This window comes from Mauremys reevesii, linkage group 10 (assembly GCF_016161935.1).
Source record: "Mauremys reevesii isolate NIE-2019 linkage group 10, ASM1616193v1, whole genome shotgun sequence".
In the NCBI taxonomy this organism is placed as follows: Eukaryota; Metazoa; Chordata; order Testudines; family Geoemydidae; genus Mauremys; species Mauremys reevesii.
This window is the reverse complement of record NC_052632.1, coordinates 35,898,425-35,917,153: the sequence shown is the minus strand read 5'-3', so window position 1 is coordinate 35,917,153 and position 18,729 is coordinate 35,898,425. Positions and strand designations below refer to the sequence as shown.

At 42.1% G+C, this 18,729-nt stretch overlaps 1 protein-coding gene and 1 long non-coding RNA gene across 20 annotated transcripts in view; one reads left to right on the top strand and one right to left on the bottom strand.

The window, feature by feature from the left end:
* Positions 1 to 18,729, top strand: part of PEAK1 (pseudopodium enriched atypical kinase 1) — a 261,455-nt gene that overhangs the window by 204,188 nt on the left and 38,538 nt on the right. For all 19 annotated transcript variants that reach the window (XM_039493412.1, XM_039493411.1, XM_039493409.1 and 16 more), the window contains 2 exons: positions 3,001 to 3,197; positions 14,478 to 15,226. In XM_039493412.1, coding sequence (XP_039349346.1) covers positions 3,001 to 3,197; positions 14,478 to 15,226 — 946 coding nt within the window. The remainder of the gene's footprint in view (positions 1 to 3,000; positions 3,198 to 14,477; positions 15,227 to 18,729) is intronic.
* LOC120374135 lies at positions 8,477 to 16,249 on the bottom strand. Its single transcript, XR_005585894.1, has 3 exons — positions 16,207 to 16,249; positions 12,535 to 12,634; positions 8,477 to 9,392 (listed from the first exon to the last, which is right to left on the bottom strand). It is a non-coding gene; the product is annotated as an uncharacterized LOC120374135 (long non-coding RNA).

Below are 18,729 nucleotides of genomic sequence, written 5' to 3'. Positions count from 1 at the left end.
CAAATAATTCATTTATTCTTTTTAGATATTAATATCACTTTGAATGCAGATTAAAAATTTTCACATACTTTTAAAGTTCAGTTAGTTTGAGCTCTTTAAAGACTTACAATACATTTGGTGTTAGCTACAGTTGAAACTATTCTTACTTGACTAGTTAATGTGATACTTGGCAGAATAAAATAGTGTTCCAGTAGAACTGAAACTATATTTCACGGGTTACAGCAGTGAGAGAGTTAAGAAGGCTGGGCTATAACTTTAGTAATAGAACATTCCTTAAAGTATACTAGCACATCCATCAGACCAACCCCCTAAAGTAAACATCAAGGTGGAGTAGGTGATATCACTGTGCGCAGAGTTCAGCCTTGTTGCTCACAGCTTGCACAACTTGTAGCACACCAGAACACTGTGGAATCAATGGCTCACCAGAGTTTCAAGACATGATTAAAAGACTCAAGAAGGCCCTGAGAGAATTTCCTTTAATGGGGAATTGTGTGAGTGAGTATAGTGGGTGAGTTCATTTTTTTTTCTATCTCTCTCTTGCTGTGGATATTCTTTGTTTGGCAAATGCTTCTGAACTTAGATTTAATGTATGTGCATGCATGTGTCTGGGACAGAGAATTAGTGTATTCTGTACCTTGCCATTCAATACTAAAATTGTTTTATGAGATATGAGAATTTCTATTACATGGTAGTATCAGAATAGCAGATCTATTATAGACAATTTATTTTGAACAAATATATTTTTATTGGCGAGGTACATACAGGTATGTATAAGATTTGTTGGTGGTAGGATAATCTCAGGTCTTTAAAATGATTCCATTGGTTTTAAGAACGTTGTACCTGCTTTGATTTAATGTATGTCTTAATTTGAAATGCCTTTGGTTAACTCTTTAATGTGCACATATTTTGATGCATATAATGTGCTGTCTGCACCATTCCCATGCATGTTAATAAAAAGTGATCAATGATTTTGACACTAAATGATTAAAATTACAGCTTTTTGAACTTTGCCATTTTGTCTCTGCTCTGTTACTAACATGTTTTGATGGTTCTTGTTTTTATAAGTCTGCATTTAAAATTCCACAAGTATGAAATTTGAAATAGCATGTGCATACTATACATACTATACTATGCATGTGCATACTATACATGGAATTTTGTATTATTCAAAGTACAAGCATGTTTTAGTGTTTGTAGTCTGAGTATTGATTTGTTGGGAGACTGCATTTTGTCAGTTTCGGGTTGGTGTAGAAACTTTTTTTTACAATTTATAACAGGTCTGTAAGGGCACAGTCCTCCTTCTGATATGCAAATATAAGATCACCAGTGTATCATGGAAAATCGGCTGCTGTGCTGTGTACACAAGCACAATGGGGCAGGTTTACAAAATACATACTCATGTTCCAGCTCATCAGAAGTTTGGATTGAGCTCTGAGTTTTCATTTTAAAAGCTACACTGATATACAGATATAGGGCCAGATCCTGGGAGGTTCTAAGTCTCTCCTTGGTGAAGTGCCTGCCCTAAACTTCTGTTGAAGTCAATGGAAGTTAGGGGTTCTCAGTATCTTTCAGGATCAGACCCAAATCATGAGAGCTACTGAGATTTTACTGTCAGAAGTTGATCCCTAATGAGTGTGTACATGTGTGTAGACACAGAAATGTCATTAACCAATGTCAAAAATGTTATAAATAGCACCATTCTTAACAATCGCTGATATAACTGCAATAGGCAGCAATTCATTGGGTAAACCTGGACATTACTAATTTTTATTTGGTATATATTTTGCATCATTTTGAACTATATTCAATAAATATAACACTTGTAAAATGACTAAATAGTTGATTTTCAAAGTTTCATTATGATGTAAAGCTATCAGTCTTCACAATTTGATTAAGAAGACTCCCACCAGTTGGGAGCAGGGAAGGAGAAATATCCCCTAGCATTGCTTGATGCATTAGTGCCTGGGTTTTAATCCTCAGAAATATTTTGTGCAGGTCACTATAAGGAGACAGAATGCTGGATTAGATGGACTATTGGTCTGTATTCCAGTGTGACAATTCCTATCATGTTGCCAGAATTTGAAAATGTAGCTTTAATGTTTTATGCATTTCCTAGAGAGTTTAGGAGTATATTCTCCTTTATGTAAATATATAACTCTCATTAAAGGAAAATCCTTCTAACTGGTTTAAAACCAAACCTTAATCACTGTTACTGCCCTATAAAACCTACAGATTCTGTATGAAGTACTGTATTGTTATCTCTGTGTATTGCATGTACTTACATGTATTGACTATACTCAGTTGTGTGAAACATTTTGTGATACTTTGGTATGAAAGATGTTTCTTACCATTAATACTATAGTAAAAAGTGTATGCACTTTACTGAAGAGAAAGGAAAAACAACTTGATAGAAAGTCATTGTAAAAAATTTGGAGAGGTGAAAGGGACACATTTCTGTTTCCATTTCCCAGTTCTTTGCCTTTTACCCAAAGGCATTGTATTATTCCAAACCTAGTGTTTTACTGATGCAGGAGGCCAAATAATTAATTAGAAGAAGAGGATCTTAATGTTATGTGTAGCTAATTAGCAGCAGAGTATGTTATGTTACCCTGCTGGTGTGCAGAGTGATGTGAAAAAAGTCGTTCCTTGAATTTTGTTTTCTTTTTTGTTTCTGTTCTAGTATTTGCATATAAGATAACGAATAGGCTTATGTATAAAAAAAAAACAAATTTTTACTTTTTTACTGTGCAAGTATAACCATGCTTCTGCTAGAAAAATAAAAAAGATTTTATATGATTTTACTAAGGGAGAGAGAGATCCAGGACAGGACAGGGGCAAAGCTCCCTCCTCTCTCTCCCTCTTGTGATCACTAGAGTATTATAATAAAGTATTTGTTTCTGCTGCATCCAAACAAAAAGTGAGAACTGAGTTTTTCTTCGACACTGATAACATATGGCAGGTAGCTTTGGCCACCAGGTGAATTTTGTTTGTTTGTTTCAGTCAAGTGCCAGATGAGACCACGGTGGAAGATTTGTCTCCTCAGATTCCAAGAGCTGTGTTTGTGAAGCAGGACATTGGTGGCAATGCCTCCGTCATACCAGTGTCAACTCCCCATGTCCCACAAGAGGAGGAAGAAAAGGAGGAAACTTCAGATTCTTCTGACTTGAGCCCTTGCAGTGCTACATACAGCAATTTAGGTAAGTGCGTTTACAAGACAAACTTCAGCCTCCATCCCACTTAGATGGCTTATCTTGATGTGAGGGCTATTGTCTCTTAGATCAGTGCTTCTCAAAGTGGTGATCCGTGGACCAGTGCCAGTCCGCGAGCCATCGCAGCGAGTTTCCTCATAAGAGCATCAAATAGGATAATAATATGGCACCATTAGGGGGGGAAAATTGCCAGTCCGCCACATCAGATAGCTTGAGAAGCACTGTCTTAGATCACCTGATACCCTTTTGAAAATTTTGCATTCTTAAGGAGAAACTGACCCCAAACTTCACCTACTCTTTAAATATCAGTTTACAGTTCTTTGTTGAAAAAAGATGCTATTGTATCATGCTTTATGAGCAACCTGCAGAAGAAAGCCAGTGATGAAGTAAAGATTTATTCAAAATTCAGTAAGAATTTCATTTCTAAGCTTTCAAGAAATTATTTAAAACTGAGGAGAGGGGGAATATTTGTAAAATTACAAAAAATAGCCTTTGGGTTATCTGTATTAAATGTCTTGTGTAAGAGATGCCTTTTGAGAGAGCCACAATTTTTCCACATTCTTATATTTTCAAAGCCATTTTACCAGTGAAAAGTTTTGAAATAACTACTGTATAGATTATTTAACTCTTTTAGAACAATTATTAGACTAAAATATTTTTCCTGATATCCTCAGTGAAATGTAGGACTTTTTCTTTTACAATCTAGATGATGATTCCTGGCATATTTTGAAGCATCTTTGTAAATAACAATATAATTGAATTTTATTCTAAAAATGTTAGTGATTTACTTTTAATCTTGCAGACCAATTGAAAAGATGTATGTTCTGAAGAACATGCTGCATCACACATGCAGCCATCAATGAATTCCTGTCCCATATTAAAGAGCTGTAGCTGTTTGGGTTTTTGTGCAAGTTTTTCTGAGAGGCCAAAGGAAGGAAGTTAAATAATTCATTATCAACAAGTGACACCAATATTATAGGCACAATAGATTTTTTTTTAAGGATTTTTACTTAAAAGTACTGTGAAAATAGAGAGATGAGCATATAAATTTCCTAGTAAAACAAAAATAATCAAAAACCACCTATTTCATATTTCCTTTATTTTTAAAAACATGTGATACTAATCAAAATACTGAAAGATTTTCATTAAGGCCCCAGTCCTGCAGACATTTAAGCACGTTTAACTTTTTGCATATGATGAGACTGACTGCCTGCAATGGGGCTGCTCCTAAGTGTAATGTTAAGCATGTCGACATGTGTTTGCATGATCAAGGCCTAAGTTTTGAAGTAATGAAAGTAATGTGCTTGTTGTTGGCTAAATAGCAGACAACTAGCTAACTCAGTTCCACAAATGAAGCATTACTTAGTTATTGTTTATAAATCACTTTGAAGATGAAAGGCATAATGTAACTCTTAATATATATTTATTTATTACTAATGTAACAAAATGCTCCGGCTGAGAGGAGGAAACTCAAAGTTTGGGTTCTCCTATGGAATTGTTCAAAGGCATGATGGCTAGTTGTGGTTTTAAGCATGTGGGGTTTGGTTTTTTTTTTTGTTTTTTTTTTTAATAAATTAGGGCACAGCTGCACTACAAAGATAGCCAAGTCCGTGGATCTGGTTCACTAACATGTCTATACTATAGATCTATTTGTAGTGTGGATAGGACCTAGCCATATTTTAGCCATGTCCAATGATCAGGATGTCCTATGATCAGGTATGGCAATTTTAAATCCCTCAAGGTGTGAAATACCACTCATTGCCAGTGGCTGCTTATGTGACAGCTTCCATTCAGCCTTTAGGTTTCATTCCATTGAAGGACTACTTATATTAAAAATGCCTTTAAAATAGTGACAGCAAGAATTTCCTCCTGAGCCATTTGATACATTTCAGCTTAAGTTTCTCATGAAAGGTTTTAATGCTGATGACAGTTATTACAGGGTACATCTGCATTTAAAATGCTACAGCGACGTAACTGCGCCGCTGTAGCGTTGCAGTGTAGACACTATGTATGCCAATAGGAAGGGTTTTCCCATCCCATAGGTAATTCACCTCCCCAAGAGGCGATAGCTAGGTTGATGGATGAATTCTTCTGTTAACCTAGTGCTGTCTACACTCAGGGTTAGATCAGCTTAACTATGCCACTCGGAGTGTGGATTTTTCACATCCCAGAGCGACATAGTTAAGCTGACTTAATTTTTTAATGTAGACCAGGCCTCAGATTTTAGAACAAACATGCCTCATGATTCTTTCTTCAGTAAGTCACAGGATGCTTAATCCTTTTTTCCCTGAGGAACTCTCCCTTGACAGCTCAGGGAGGCAAGAGCAGCTCTCTGCATCTCTCCAGTGGTTCCCCCTCTCCATCACATCAAACATGAGTTGCTTGTATTCACTTTCAAGATCCTTCACAATCAGTCCCCACCCTGCATATCATCTCTTATTCACAATCCATGCTCACTTCTGATCGGCCCATGATGACAGCCTCCATTGCCCACTTGTTAAATTTTCAGACAAGCACTTTTTCTTTCTCCCATACTGCCCTTCACATTGAGGAGGTGTTCCCCGTAAACATCTGAAAAACTACTCATTCTCCTTCTTCAGAATCCTCCTTAAAACTCTCCTTATCTGTGATGTCTACAAAACACTTGACAATGGCTATGCTATTCATGTGCTGAGATCCCTGCCTATCATGCTGGCAATATTGACCCATTGTTTCCATGTACTCCCCTATCTGTCTGTCTGTCTACCTATCCCTGGTCTAATATACTTAGATTGTAAGCTCTTTGCAGAAGAACTGTCTTTTTGTTGTGTGTTTGTTGGGTGCCTAAAGCAATGGGATCCTAGTCCATGACTAGGGCTCTGAGGTACTACGGTAATACAAATACTAAATAATGATAATAGTAATAGTAAAGAGGTGATAGACTCATCTGAAATGTGGTGATAGAATTTCAGTTCAATCAGTCTGTTGTTTTGCCAGTATATTTCCCAAACACTAATACCCCAGTATAAAGTTATGTAAAATGGTATCCCTTGGCTTTTATTTGGAGTAGACAGTATTTTTTTTCTTGGGTTTCTCTCAGATTTTCAGTCACCTAAGTTAGGTTTCCAGATGTGAAGGAGTTAATAGCTAACCTTAGGCTTGGTCTGGCAAGCCTAAGTTGTAAAAAGCAATGCTGCCATAAATGGCATGGAATTCTCTGGCTCCAGTGCAACTTTTCTTTGCTGGTTTGTTCACTCACTCACTCCTTCTAGTACTGATCAAGTGAGGGCCAGGCTAGGAGGTTTTATAAATAATTCCTCTTTCTTTTTAGGTTTCACCACAGGGAAATGACAAATGTTATTTATTTTATGCAGTCAATAAATTGTACTTGTGTGAGTGGGAAGAGGGAAAAAATGATATACTTTGATTTGACTTAGTGTCTTCTTCACTGAAACGTGCACCTACAGTTTTATTTCTCTAGTTCAGATTTACAATGGAATGTTTGTACTGTAGATCATAGTAAATACATAAATAATTTTGACTTATTATGTTATCATAGTTGTGGTAGGGTTAGTATAGCTCTTCCATTTAAATAAATACCTATCTCTCAGGGTTTAAACTCTAGATTAGTACCTGCCTGGTATACTCCAAAAATTGAATTTGTTTAATTGAAAAAAAAAAAGGAGTTTTGTTTCATTGTTTGTTACCTAAGCGTTAAAAAAAAAGAAAAAAAAATAGGAGCCAGATTCTGATCTCAGCTACAGCTGCTGTGGACAGGCTGAGCGATCCAGAGGCTCCCCACTCTCCTGGCAAGCTTGGCCCCTGTCTCTGGAAGCCAAGTCCGGGCAGGGAGCGGGCCACTGCTGCCTCCCAGCCAGGCTCTCTCAAGCAGAAGTGGCTCCATCCCACTCTTCCTCCTAGCTGCCAGGGAGAGCAGCCAAATGTGCTGGGGAGTAGATGCAGGGCGAGAAGGATGAGCCCCTCTGCCTAGGGTTGCCAGCCCTCCCAGTTTCGCCAGGAGTCTCCCAGAATCTGGCTCTATCTCCCGGAGGCTACTGAAGCCAAACCGGGAGATTTTAGGTGCTAAAAGTCTGGCGGCGCAGCAGGGCTAAAGCAGGCTCCCTGCCTGACCTGGTCCCGCGCCACTCCTGGAAGCAGCTGGCACATCCCTGCAGCTCACACTGCCTTTGCCCAGAGCGCCGACTCCACAGCTCCCATTGGCCAGGAGCTATGGCTAATGGGAGCTGTGGGGACAATGCTTCCAGGCAGGGGCAGCACACGGAGCCCCCTGCCCTCCCACCTAGGGCTGAAGGGATGTGCCGAGAGCGCCAGGGCCAGGGTGGGCAGGGAGCCTGCCTTAGTCCTGCTGTGCTGCCGACCGGGAGCCACCCGAGGTAAGCACCGCCTGGCCGGAGACTGCACTCCGAACCCCCAGTCCTAAGCCAGCACCCCAAACCCCCTCCCACACCCAAACCCCCTGCCCTAGCCCTGAGCTCCCTCCCACAGCTTGCATCCCACACCCCAAACCCAAGCCCCCTTTAGCACCCAAACTCCCTCCCAGAGCTTTCACCACCACCCCTTGCCCCAGCCCGGTGAAAGAGAGTGAGGGGGGGGAAGAGCGAGCAATGGAGGGACGGGGGATGGAGTGAGCGGGGCAGGGCTTCTGAGAAGGGGCGGAGCATTGGGGAAGGGGCGGAGCATTGGGGAAGGGGCGGGCCAAGGGTGTATGGGTTTGTGTGCTTAGACAGTTGGCAACCCTACCTCTGCCTCTTGCCCCAAGCAGGCCAATCTTGGTGGGAGCATTTGACGCCCCCATACCCTTCCTACTTGTCACCTCACTGTGCGGGTAATTAACCACTGGAATAATTTGCAAAGGTTAGTGTTGGATTCCCCATCACTGGAAATTTTAAAATCAAGATTGGATGTTTTTTCTAAAAGATATGCTCCGGTTCAAACAAGAATTAATTCAGGGGAGTCCTGTGGCCTGTGTTATGCGGGAGGTCAGACTAGACTATCTGACTTCATAGTGATTTTTGACTTTATAATCTGTTATCTCTCTGTGTTTGACTGTGTGTACGTGGGAAAATTGACTTGATCCAACTTGCTCATAGCTGTTACTTATATTGGCACATTCTGCCCATATATAGAACAGCTCTGTGCAACCTCTCCCAAATTGATGGTGAGGAACTGGGGATATATCATGCATATCGGTTACTAAATGTTACTTTTCCTTTAGCTAGAAATCATTTATTACTATTTTGGTGGTGGATTTCTCTTTATTAATTATTGTGTAATTATCTAATTCACTTAATTTGTATGTGGAGTAGTTTCACAGTGTAGTAGCATGGATGCATTGACCGGGCATTTATCAGCAACTGCTACTATGCTTTTGTGAAAGGACTGATTATATTGTTGATAGTTATGTGTTTTTCTCATGGTTTGTTAGTAATTTGTATTCGTTATAGTCAGAGTGTATCAAGGAGTCAATTATTGTTGTATTGATATTAAAGATCAGTCCAACTAATCTGCTAATTACACAGAGAATCTTTTCCAGAATCTACTTTATGATACAAATACATACATGCAGACCAGCTGCAATATCCAAGCCAAGGGAGCATATTTATAAAATCCAGGGCAAAAGGGGGATAATATTGCATCGGGACATAAAGTACATCTCCTGGATGTTAATTTTCCTTTCTTTGGGGGACTGAAAGGGTGGAATGTTTGGGGAATGGATATGAATAAGTTGGAGACTTAGTGGTAGTCCAGGTAGTAGAATTGTCTTGATTAATTAACCATGTTGTGGAGAGCATGTGGTACAGGCATAGGTGCAGAGGCCAGTTGTCAGGTTAGCTTTGCTGTCTCCTTTTACTGAGACCTTTATGTACGTATTGAAGATTTTTCTTTGAAACTGTTGGTCCTCAAATTTCATTTCCTTCTTATTCTGGAAATAGTCCAGCATCAGTTCCTTGTCCTCTTGAATGAACCTGCCAAGACTCTTTCAAAAAAGCAGACTTTATTTTCTCCTCTTCAAACTGGAACATCCAGTTTGAGTTCCTTTTCATCCCCCTCTTCATGTTCAGGAATGGTTTTACCACTTATGCTTGTTTGTGGACTTCATGTATCTCAGGCGTTTTACCTCTATGTATCCAGTTCACCTGCCTACATTACTGCTCTGGGAGATCTATGATGCTGTTGTGGTCACTACAATGAAAAATAAGAAATGTCAGCGTTAATAAGAATAGCAATAGCCTATCCATCCCCTGGAATAACAAAAATTAGGATAAAATTAACACTTTCAGTGTAGTTTTGAATTCCAGTGTCTTTCCATAAAGCATTTTCTCTTTAGACCAAGATAGTAATGACATATAATTAGAACAAGACTTAAAAGAATAAAGGAGCATGAGATGCAGATTATTATGAGAATGGGACAAAGTAGTGGGGCGGAAGGCCTGAAGGGCTTGTCCTTATTCTCATACTGGAATAATAAAGGTTACTTCTTGCAGGCAAACAGGGATCTCAGAAATATGTCTGTGCACAGAATGATATTTGAGGCCACATCAGACATTTTTCCACGCATTAGCTAATGATCCAAATATGTGACCAATTTCAGGAATTTGTACAAAGCCTTGGTTTGAAGGAGGGATTCTCTGAACTACAGTCAAAATTTCCTATTATTTTTTATAGCACTTTATTTATATATAGTATCAAAGGGGTAGCCAACGAAGTGGGTATTCACCCATGAAAGCTCATGCTCCAATACGTCTGTTAGTCTATAAGGTGCCACAGGACTCTTTGCTGCTATTTATATATAGTATCTCAAACTACTTGACAGTGGACGCTGCTGAACAGGAATAACAGAAAAGAAAGGTATCATGTTGCAGCCGTATTAATATAAATAAAATTAGTGCATGTTATTTGCTAAGAGAAGATTTAGAAATAGAGAATAGAATGAAGATGGAGTTTATGGTAGGTGGCGTGTTAGTTGCATGTCCCTCAGAAACATGAATTCACTGCCTCCCATCAATAGTGTCCCCTTAGAAACACATGTAATGGGACAAGAAGGCATAGGCTTAATTTTCAGCAAGGGAGATTTAGGTTAGATATTAAGAAAAACTTTCTACTATAAGATTAGTTAAACCTTAGAATAGGCTTCCAAGGGAGATTGTAAAATCACCATCATTGAAGGTTTTTAAGCACAGGTTGGACAAACACCTGTCAGGGATGGTCTACTTGGTCCTACTTCAGTGTGGGGGGCTGGACTTGATGATTTCTCAAGGTCCCTTCCAGCCCTACATTACTGTGATTCAAAGCTAATTCAAGAGAAGATTTCAAATCAAGGTATGAAGAATAAATGAGTATCTTGGAGAAGAAAAAATTACAGACATTTTAAAGCTCCTTAGTGATGTTCCTAGTGATGACCTCAGAAGGATGTTGTGAGGGTTAATGCATGAATGTTCAAAAAGCACTGTAAGGGTCTCAAATGTAAGATGTGATGGCACTGCACTATTCCTTAAAGCTATCCTTAAAGCTGTCATCTGTATTCAGTTGAGAAAACTATTATAGACTTAACTTCTTTCCTCTTGCATAGTTTGGAAGCCTTTTAAGGACTTTTTAAGTGGTAGTTCCTCCTCTTCATCTGCCTCCAAGGGTAAAGTTCAGACTGTATTCTGTAATATTGAAGAGCCTGTGCAGGAGGCAGTGAAGTGAAGGATGTTAAGAAAGCTGGGGAGAGGTGATAGGCAAGAAGGAGAAACGTTTGTTCTGCCACTAACCTCTGTTTAAAAGAACTTTTTTTCTTTACACAGAGAGAGGGGCAGGATTTAAAAGACAAACATTTTTCTTCCTCAGAGAGACTCTGTGACATAAAAATGTGGGGCATGCAATGTTGCAACAAGCCTTTGGAAAGCTGAGCTAGAAGATTTGGCCCTAGAGTCATGAGAAGAATGAACAGGGTTAAGAGCTCAGCATAAAAACAGCACAGATATGAAGCTTTTCAAACACTTAATCCAGACGGATGAATTTCACTAGGAAAAACTTGTCCGTGTGGGAAAGAAACTATATTCTGGCATGACAGATCTTATAGATTCATTTCCATGGACTGGGAATACGAGGCAGTGGTTTAAATTGGATCTGAAATAGGTGTACAGTAACTGTTTTTGGACTTGTATGTAAAGTGTTCTGATGGGTTCCATCATTGCCAGCAGACATCTCCCTTCTGCACCAGATAAATGAGTGGGCTATCATCAGCCTTCTTGCAGATGTTCTGCTGCTGGAAGACAAAGAAAGGAGCATAAATCCCATATAAATGCCCCAGTGGTACTTTGATGCCCATGATTCCAAGTAGCTGTGCAGGAGCCATAACTATTACAGCGGGAAGAGTCAGGTTCCAAGGGCCAACCTCCTTCCCATCTGATTAGCCTGTGGAGGATGGAGGAGAAACTGCAAACAGGGAGTAGAGCAGCAGGGAGAGCAGTCATATAGCTTACCCTCACTGCAGGGGCTCCTGCTGCGGCTTGCATGTGCATCTCATTCTAATATGTCTTCCTGTTACTCCCCAAGTTCCTTTTGCAGCCTCTGGTTTAGCTAGCCATGAAAGCAACATACATTAGGAGACTGCATGCTGAAGTGGTAGCAGACAAGCAGCAATGGTCTCTTTCACCAACCACCAGCAGATGTAGTAAGTAAGGAGCTATACTGTGGAAGAGCATAGGAATCAGGAAATGGACAGATGAACTTGGAGGCAGGGTGTAGAAAGAGGGTGTAGACTTTGTCAACAGGCATTGAGGGAGACTTAAGGAGAGGTGCATAGCCACAGATTTTGTAAGGGGGAATATAAAGAGATGCTGATGTAAGTTAAGATTGACATTTGGGTGGATGAGAAAAAAGGGGTAAGAAGTGGAAAGGAAGGCACTTCCAGGTTGTTTAAGGGGGAAAGGGGAGCTCACTTGAATTTGTGCTTTGGGGACCCATCCAAATATTTTTATGACCCTGGCTGTGAACTGTGTCTCTTCTTTTTGCAGCCCTTGCCAAGACTAACCTTCTCATCTACTTCCTGTACTGCTGGGCTATTACCTGGATCCTCCACTGCCTCCTGTCTTTGGACATTTTTATTTTGTGGGAGCTAAAATAACCTGAGAGAGCAGCCACATGTGGCCTTTCCTGAAGATCATGCCAAACAGAGCTAGTCTACCGTCTGTGGACGTAAATTGTACAGTTTCTTCCTACTCACAACTCAGTACCTCTCTCAGTATTATCATGAGGAAATTATCAAAAAGAACTCCAAATACAGTGTTTTACTCCTTCTGAACTTCCATTGCCTTTCACAGTCCCAAGGAATACAAACCTCCTCAATCTTCTTAATTAAAAGATCTTATCAGCAGTGTGGCCCAATATTCCAGTTGATAGTGCATCTTGGCCTGCAGAGTGGGGGTTAATCGTGGATTCTGTTACATAAACACAGCTGTTATTAATGTATTTTAAAATCTGCAGGAGGAAAATATTCCCTTGCAAAAGGTTCCATAATACATTTGTATTAAGTATGAGCCCAAGTAAGGAGGTTCAAATCTGAAGTATAACCTACACATAGTTCTGGAATGTTCGGACTATGGGTTCCAGTCCAGGCCCATTTCTAATTTAGAGACCTTCAGTGGGGCACCCCAATCTTATCCAACAATCAGGTAGTTTCATTATCTCTTAACTTGTTATTCCCTTCTAGATAGAAATGCTCACTTGCTGAACTAGATAGAGTTCATTCCGTGCTTGCTCCATTGCATTTGTGGAAATTGGCTTCCTACCTTATCATTATGGTCAATGATCCCCACAGATGTGGTAGAAAATTTACAAAATAAACTCCTCTCAAAATAGCAGTTGATTCATTAGAAATGAAAAAAATGCATCATTTTATTTTTATATAAGGAGCGGTTGCCTCACAGAGGAGTACGACTGTCACTCATCCTGTTTCCCCCCCCCCCTCCCATTTTGAAGGATTCATAATTGCCTTCTCTAAAATCCACCCAAAACACATTACAGGAAGTTTTATCCTCTCAGGAAGCACATAAAATGTTTGTGTGTAATCAGGCTCTCAGTGGAAATTCAGGGTTTTTGTGTATCCAAAACTGCAGCTTGCAATCTCTTGACTGGTTCTACATCGGGATGTCTATGCATGTAATACTGCCAACACAGCAGCCACTGTCAAATAAGCAAGGGAAAGGGGTGTCAGAGATAGTTACTATTTCTATTACTCTCTGATATTGGGGGCTGGGTGGGTGGAAAGAAGGGAAGTAAGCTTGTATATTTCTGAAGTCCCAGAACCCAGTCCTGCTTTTACTGAAATGAGTGGGGAAAATCTTCTCAATTAAATGATAGCAGACTTAGGCTCTTACTCTTCTATTTGTTATGAAGTTACTAATGAATTTGCAGAGACAAACTTGATTATCTCTGATATCATTGCCTAGATATCTATAGTGTGCTATTTTTCTTGCAGGTTTCCTGGTTTATGTTTTATAATATTTTGAATGTATGTAGCACCTCTCAGATCAGATGATCCCAAAGTGTTTTACAAATTACCATGAGTATATACAAAGAGGGATCACTCCATCCACCAGTAAAATGTAGACACCTCTGGGGTGAAATACAGAAGCACCCACTCCAAAGTACTTAACAGTTTAAAACAAGAAATGAGGAAGAATACTGTAATCAGCTGCCCGCAGGGGGAATTAAGGGAGACAGAATGTAATTACTCAGATTGGAATTCAGCTAGAATGCTAGGCTTGACAGGCCATACTTCTGATTTGCATTCTCTTTCATGTTCTAAGTAAGCTCATGAAATGTAAGATGCTAGCACTGAAACCTGTTTTATGCACAGGCCCAGTTAAACAAGTCAAGGTATTCTTTATATGATAGTATACATCAGTGCTTCTCAAAGTGGTGGTCTGCGGACCGTCCAGTCCACGGCGAGTTTCCTCATAAGAGCGTTGAATAGGATAATAATATTGCACCGGTCCCTGGCACACTGGAAAAAAAAATGTGCCGGTCCCTGCCATCAGATAGCTTGAGAAGCACTGGTATACATCTGGTGCTGGTTTAGTCACGTTAGTTTTTGTCCCTTAAAGCACCAGCCTCACACCTTCACTTTTTGTCAGACTTGGATTTGAGGAGATTGTGGTCATCTACATCATCCAGCTATTGTCTCAGTTGCCCACTTACACTTCTTTGTGAAGTGTGAATATGCAGTCACAGTAAATCCAAAGGGTTCTAAAGCTTTTGGGTTTGTTTTTTATTACACAGGTCAGTCTCGGGCAGCCATGATACCTCCAAAGCAGCCCCGGCAGCCAAAGGGAGCTTTAGATGATGCCATTGCCTTTGGAGGAATAGCAGACCAAGAAGCAACTAACAGCTTACAGCCAACACCACCTCCACTGCCAAAGAAAACCATTTTGAGAGCCAACACAGAGCCGATCCCCAAAGAACTCCAGAAGCAGACCCTGGAGAATAATCTCTGTGTTGTGGCCAACCCTACATACGACATTGACACCAACTGGGAAGCAAGTAGTGCCTGCTCTTCAGTCAGCTCAGAACTCAAGGCACTGGACAATGAGTCAGGAGATTCCTTGGACAGGCCTTTAGAAAAAGGAAAAGCAACCAACTCAACAGCCAACAGCATTTCCAGCCTAACCACTGCCAGTATTAAGGATAGGTGTTCCAACAGCATGGAGTCTCTGTCTGGGAGATACATCTCTCAGACTAAGCAGAGCAAGAATATACAGAAGCCACAGAGGCAAGCACTTTATCGAGGAATTGAGAACCGAGAGGAGGTGGTAGGCAAAATCAGAAGCCTTCATACTGATTCACTGAAGAAGTTAGCTTACAAATGCGAAGATCTTTTCATGGCTGGACAGAAAGACCAGCTGCGATTTGGGGTGGACAGCTGGTCAGACTTCAGGCTAACCAGTGACAGGCCATGCTGTGAAGCAGGTGATGCAGTTTACTACCCAGCTTCTTATGCAAAAGATCCCCTCAACAATTATGCAGTCAAGGTAAGAAGGAGGTTTCAAAAACGGTTGTCCCAGACATCAGTAATATTAATAATAAAACCCTGCGTATTATAGTATAGCTAATTATGCTGTTTGCAATGGCTAATCCATGTACAGTAATGATCTGCAGCTACTGGCCCTTCTTTCTTTAAAGTGCCACTGTTGTCAATGGCATAATTAACCTTTAGCTGGATCCCCTGTTCGTTGTACATCTGGGACAATTTTTAAAAGCCACCAACTCTCTTACTAGCTGTTTAGCATACCTATTATGTATTGACATAAGAATGGTATAAACAGCTGTGTTTTTAATATAAAGACTGCAGGCAGGCTCTTGGAAGCCTTCAGTAGTAGCACCTTTACGTTCATTTGCATGCAGAGTCACCAAATTCTCATTTTTAATCAGGAGTAATTTCAAAGGTTTATATATATATATGGCTGTCTGTGAATTTTATTTATATATATTCTTAATTAGCATACCTTTCCATTCCCTTACAAACCCTTACATTCTCACCAGCCATTCTGAAACCCTATCTTGCCATTGGTGTGGCCTTCTGTGATATATTAAAAATGAATGGAACTGAGGAATGTTGATTGGTTAGTGCTGTATTTCAGTGAAGAAAGAGTTAGCTCTTTTCGTTGAATACTCCATTCCATAGCCCTGGTCAGAAAAACATCCAGGTACTTATTTCATATTGTGACAAAGTTCCTCCTCTATCTTGGTGGGTCCTGTGCTTATTGGCGGATATGCTCACCTCAATGATCTTCCCCTCTGGTGGAACCCACCATCTGGGTCAACTCCTCCTGTGTCTGCTCAGGAGTTGGGAGGTTTGGGGGGAACCCGGGCCCGCCCTCTACTCCGGGTTCCAGCCCAGGGCCCTGTGGATCGCAGCTGTCTATAGTGCCTCCTGTAACAGCTGCATGACAGCTACAACTCCCTAGGCTACTTCCCCATGGCCTCCTCCAAACACCTTCTTTATCCTCACCACAGGACCTTCCTCCTGGTGTCTGATGATGCTTGTATTCCTCAATCCTCCAGCAGTACACTCTCAGCTCCTTGCGCCTGTTGCTCCCAGCTCCTCACACCCGAATCTCACTGACTAACTGGGAGGCTTTTAACTAGTTCCAGCCAGACCTTGATTGGCTTCAGGTGGCCCAATCAATGTAGCTATCTCCACTGTCTTCTAGAAAGACCTTAATTGTCCCCAGGTGTCTTGATTAACCTGGAGCAACTGCCATTTGGTTACCATGGTACTAGGGATTTGGTTAGCCTGGGGCTAACATACCTGTTCCTTACTACTTTACTGTAGCCATCTGGCCTTGCCCCCTCACAATATGCAAATGAACAGTTATCTTACCTAATAAAAGGGGTTGTGTTATTTTATCATGTTTGCGATTCATATAGGAGATTTACTCACCCTGCCTTTGGGTGCACACTCCTCCACTGCTAATGAGATGATAATGCTCATCTGATAAGATGTGCTCTAATATGAGGATGACTGGGAGCCAGGAAACCTATGTTCTATTTGTTGCTCTGCCATAGACTTCCTATGTGACCTTGAGCAACTGAACATCTGTAACTCAATTTCCCCAAGTTTAAAATGAAAATTATGATTTTTCTTACCTCACATGGGTATTGTGAGCCTAAATTCATTAATGCTTATAAAGCAAATTGAGCTTCTCAGAGTGATGGTACTACAGAAGGGCAAAATATAATTATTACTCCCAACTACCTTTATTTATTAACACAGAATGAGAAGCTAGAAAGTAAGAATGTCAATGCTAACTTGATATAAAATAGGTTCTGAATTTGAAAAGGCATCTCTTTAGGAGGTTCTTCTTCGAGTGCTTGCTCATATCGATTCCAATTAGGTGTGCGCGCACCGCGTGCACGTTCGTTGGAAGATTTTTACCCTAGCAACACTCGGTGGGTCGGCTGGGTTGCCCCCTAGAGTGGCGCCGGATATATACCCCTGCTGACCCAATGGCCCTTCAGTTCCTTCTTACCGCCCGTGTTGGTCATTGGAACAGTGGAGCGCGGCTTAGCTGATCTCCACTTCCCTAGCTACTCGTAGTTCTCTCGTTAATTCTTGTGTATATAGTTAAAAATTATATAATTGTAGTTAATTTACTTGTTTTATAATATAGTTAGTGTATATAGTTAAGAGGGGTTCGGGGATTAGCCCCTTTCCCGCACCCGGTACCGGGGCCCATGCCCGGTTCACCGGGCTTCAAACCATGCTCGGCCTGCCACAAGCCGATGCCAACGGGAGATCCCCATGACTGCTGTCTTAAGTGCCTCGGGGAATCCCATCTCGCCGATAAGTGCCGGATCTGCAAGGCCTTTAAGCCGAGGACGAAGAAGGAGCGGGACTTTCGTCTCAAGCAGCTCCTGATGGAGGCAGCTCTTACTCCTCCGCCCTCGGCACCAAGCGCTGGACAGTCCGCACCAGGCAGAAGCGCTTCTTCGGCACCGGATCGCACCAGTACTGCTAAGGCCCCTCGGCACCGACAGTCACCAGCACCGATGTCTGCTCGGCACTGTTCCCTCTCCCCGCGGGTGAAGAGACATAAGACTCCCGCTGCTTCCGTGCCTCCTGCACCGCAGCCAGAGAACCTGACTAAGTTGGACCGCCCGGCACTGACACATGCCGTGGCACCGACAACTTCGGCACCATCGATTCCGGTCCCAGAAGGGCTGTCGAGTCCGGTACCTGAAAGCTCCCCGGCGCGCACCGTGGTTGAGCTCACTATTCCCTCCACGCTGGAGACATTTTCCACGGCAAGGGAGCTGATCGCGATGACAGAGTCTGCACTGCCTCAACCCCTGGTACTGCCGGTGCGGGTAATACAATCTATTGGCAAGCCTGCCCTGATGAGACCATCCTCTGTCGGCACCACAGAGCGGCACCGTTCACAATCGCGGTCCCACCGGTGCTCTCGGTCCCGTCACCGATCCCGGTCCCGACACCGCTTGCAGTCCTGGCACCACTCCCCGTCTCGGTACCGGTCGCACTCGCGGCACCGATCCAGCTCCCGGCACCGTTCCAGTCACCACGACTCTCGCAGCCACTCCAGACGTCGAACTTCGAGATCCCAGTCAACCTCCCGGCACCGATCCGGTTGCAGGTCCTGGTCTCATTCCCGGTACGGCTCCCGGTGCCGTGCAGAGCGAGATCAACTAGAGAAGGAGATTCTTCCCAGGACTTTTCTGCCCCTCCTTGGCCATCTCAAAACACATCTTTGTCATCTTATGCGGACAGTGCTTCCTATGCACAGGACCGTGACTCAGATGTGCCTAGCCGAGTCTTCCAGGAGACCCAGGCCCAAGTTCAAGGCCCCCATCAGTGGTCATTCTGGACACCTTGGGCATATCACCAAGCCCAAGGTGTGCCTCCAGTGCCTTCTCGCTCTGTACCATCAGAGCACCGGGTGCCGGAGGCGACACTCAGCCGCCCCCCGCCTACCGATACGGAGGAAGCTCCCGTTCAGCCAGCAGACTCCCAGAT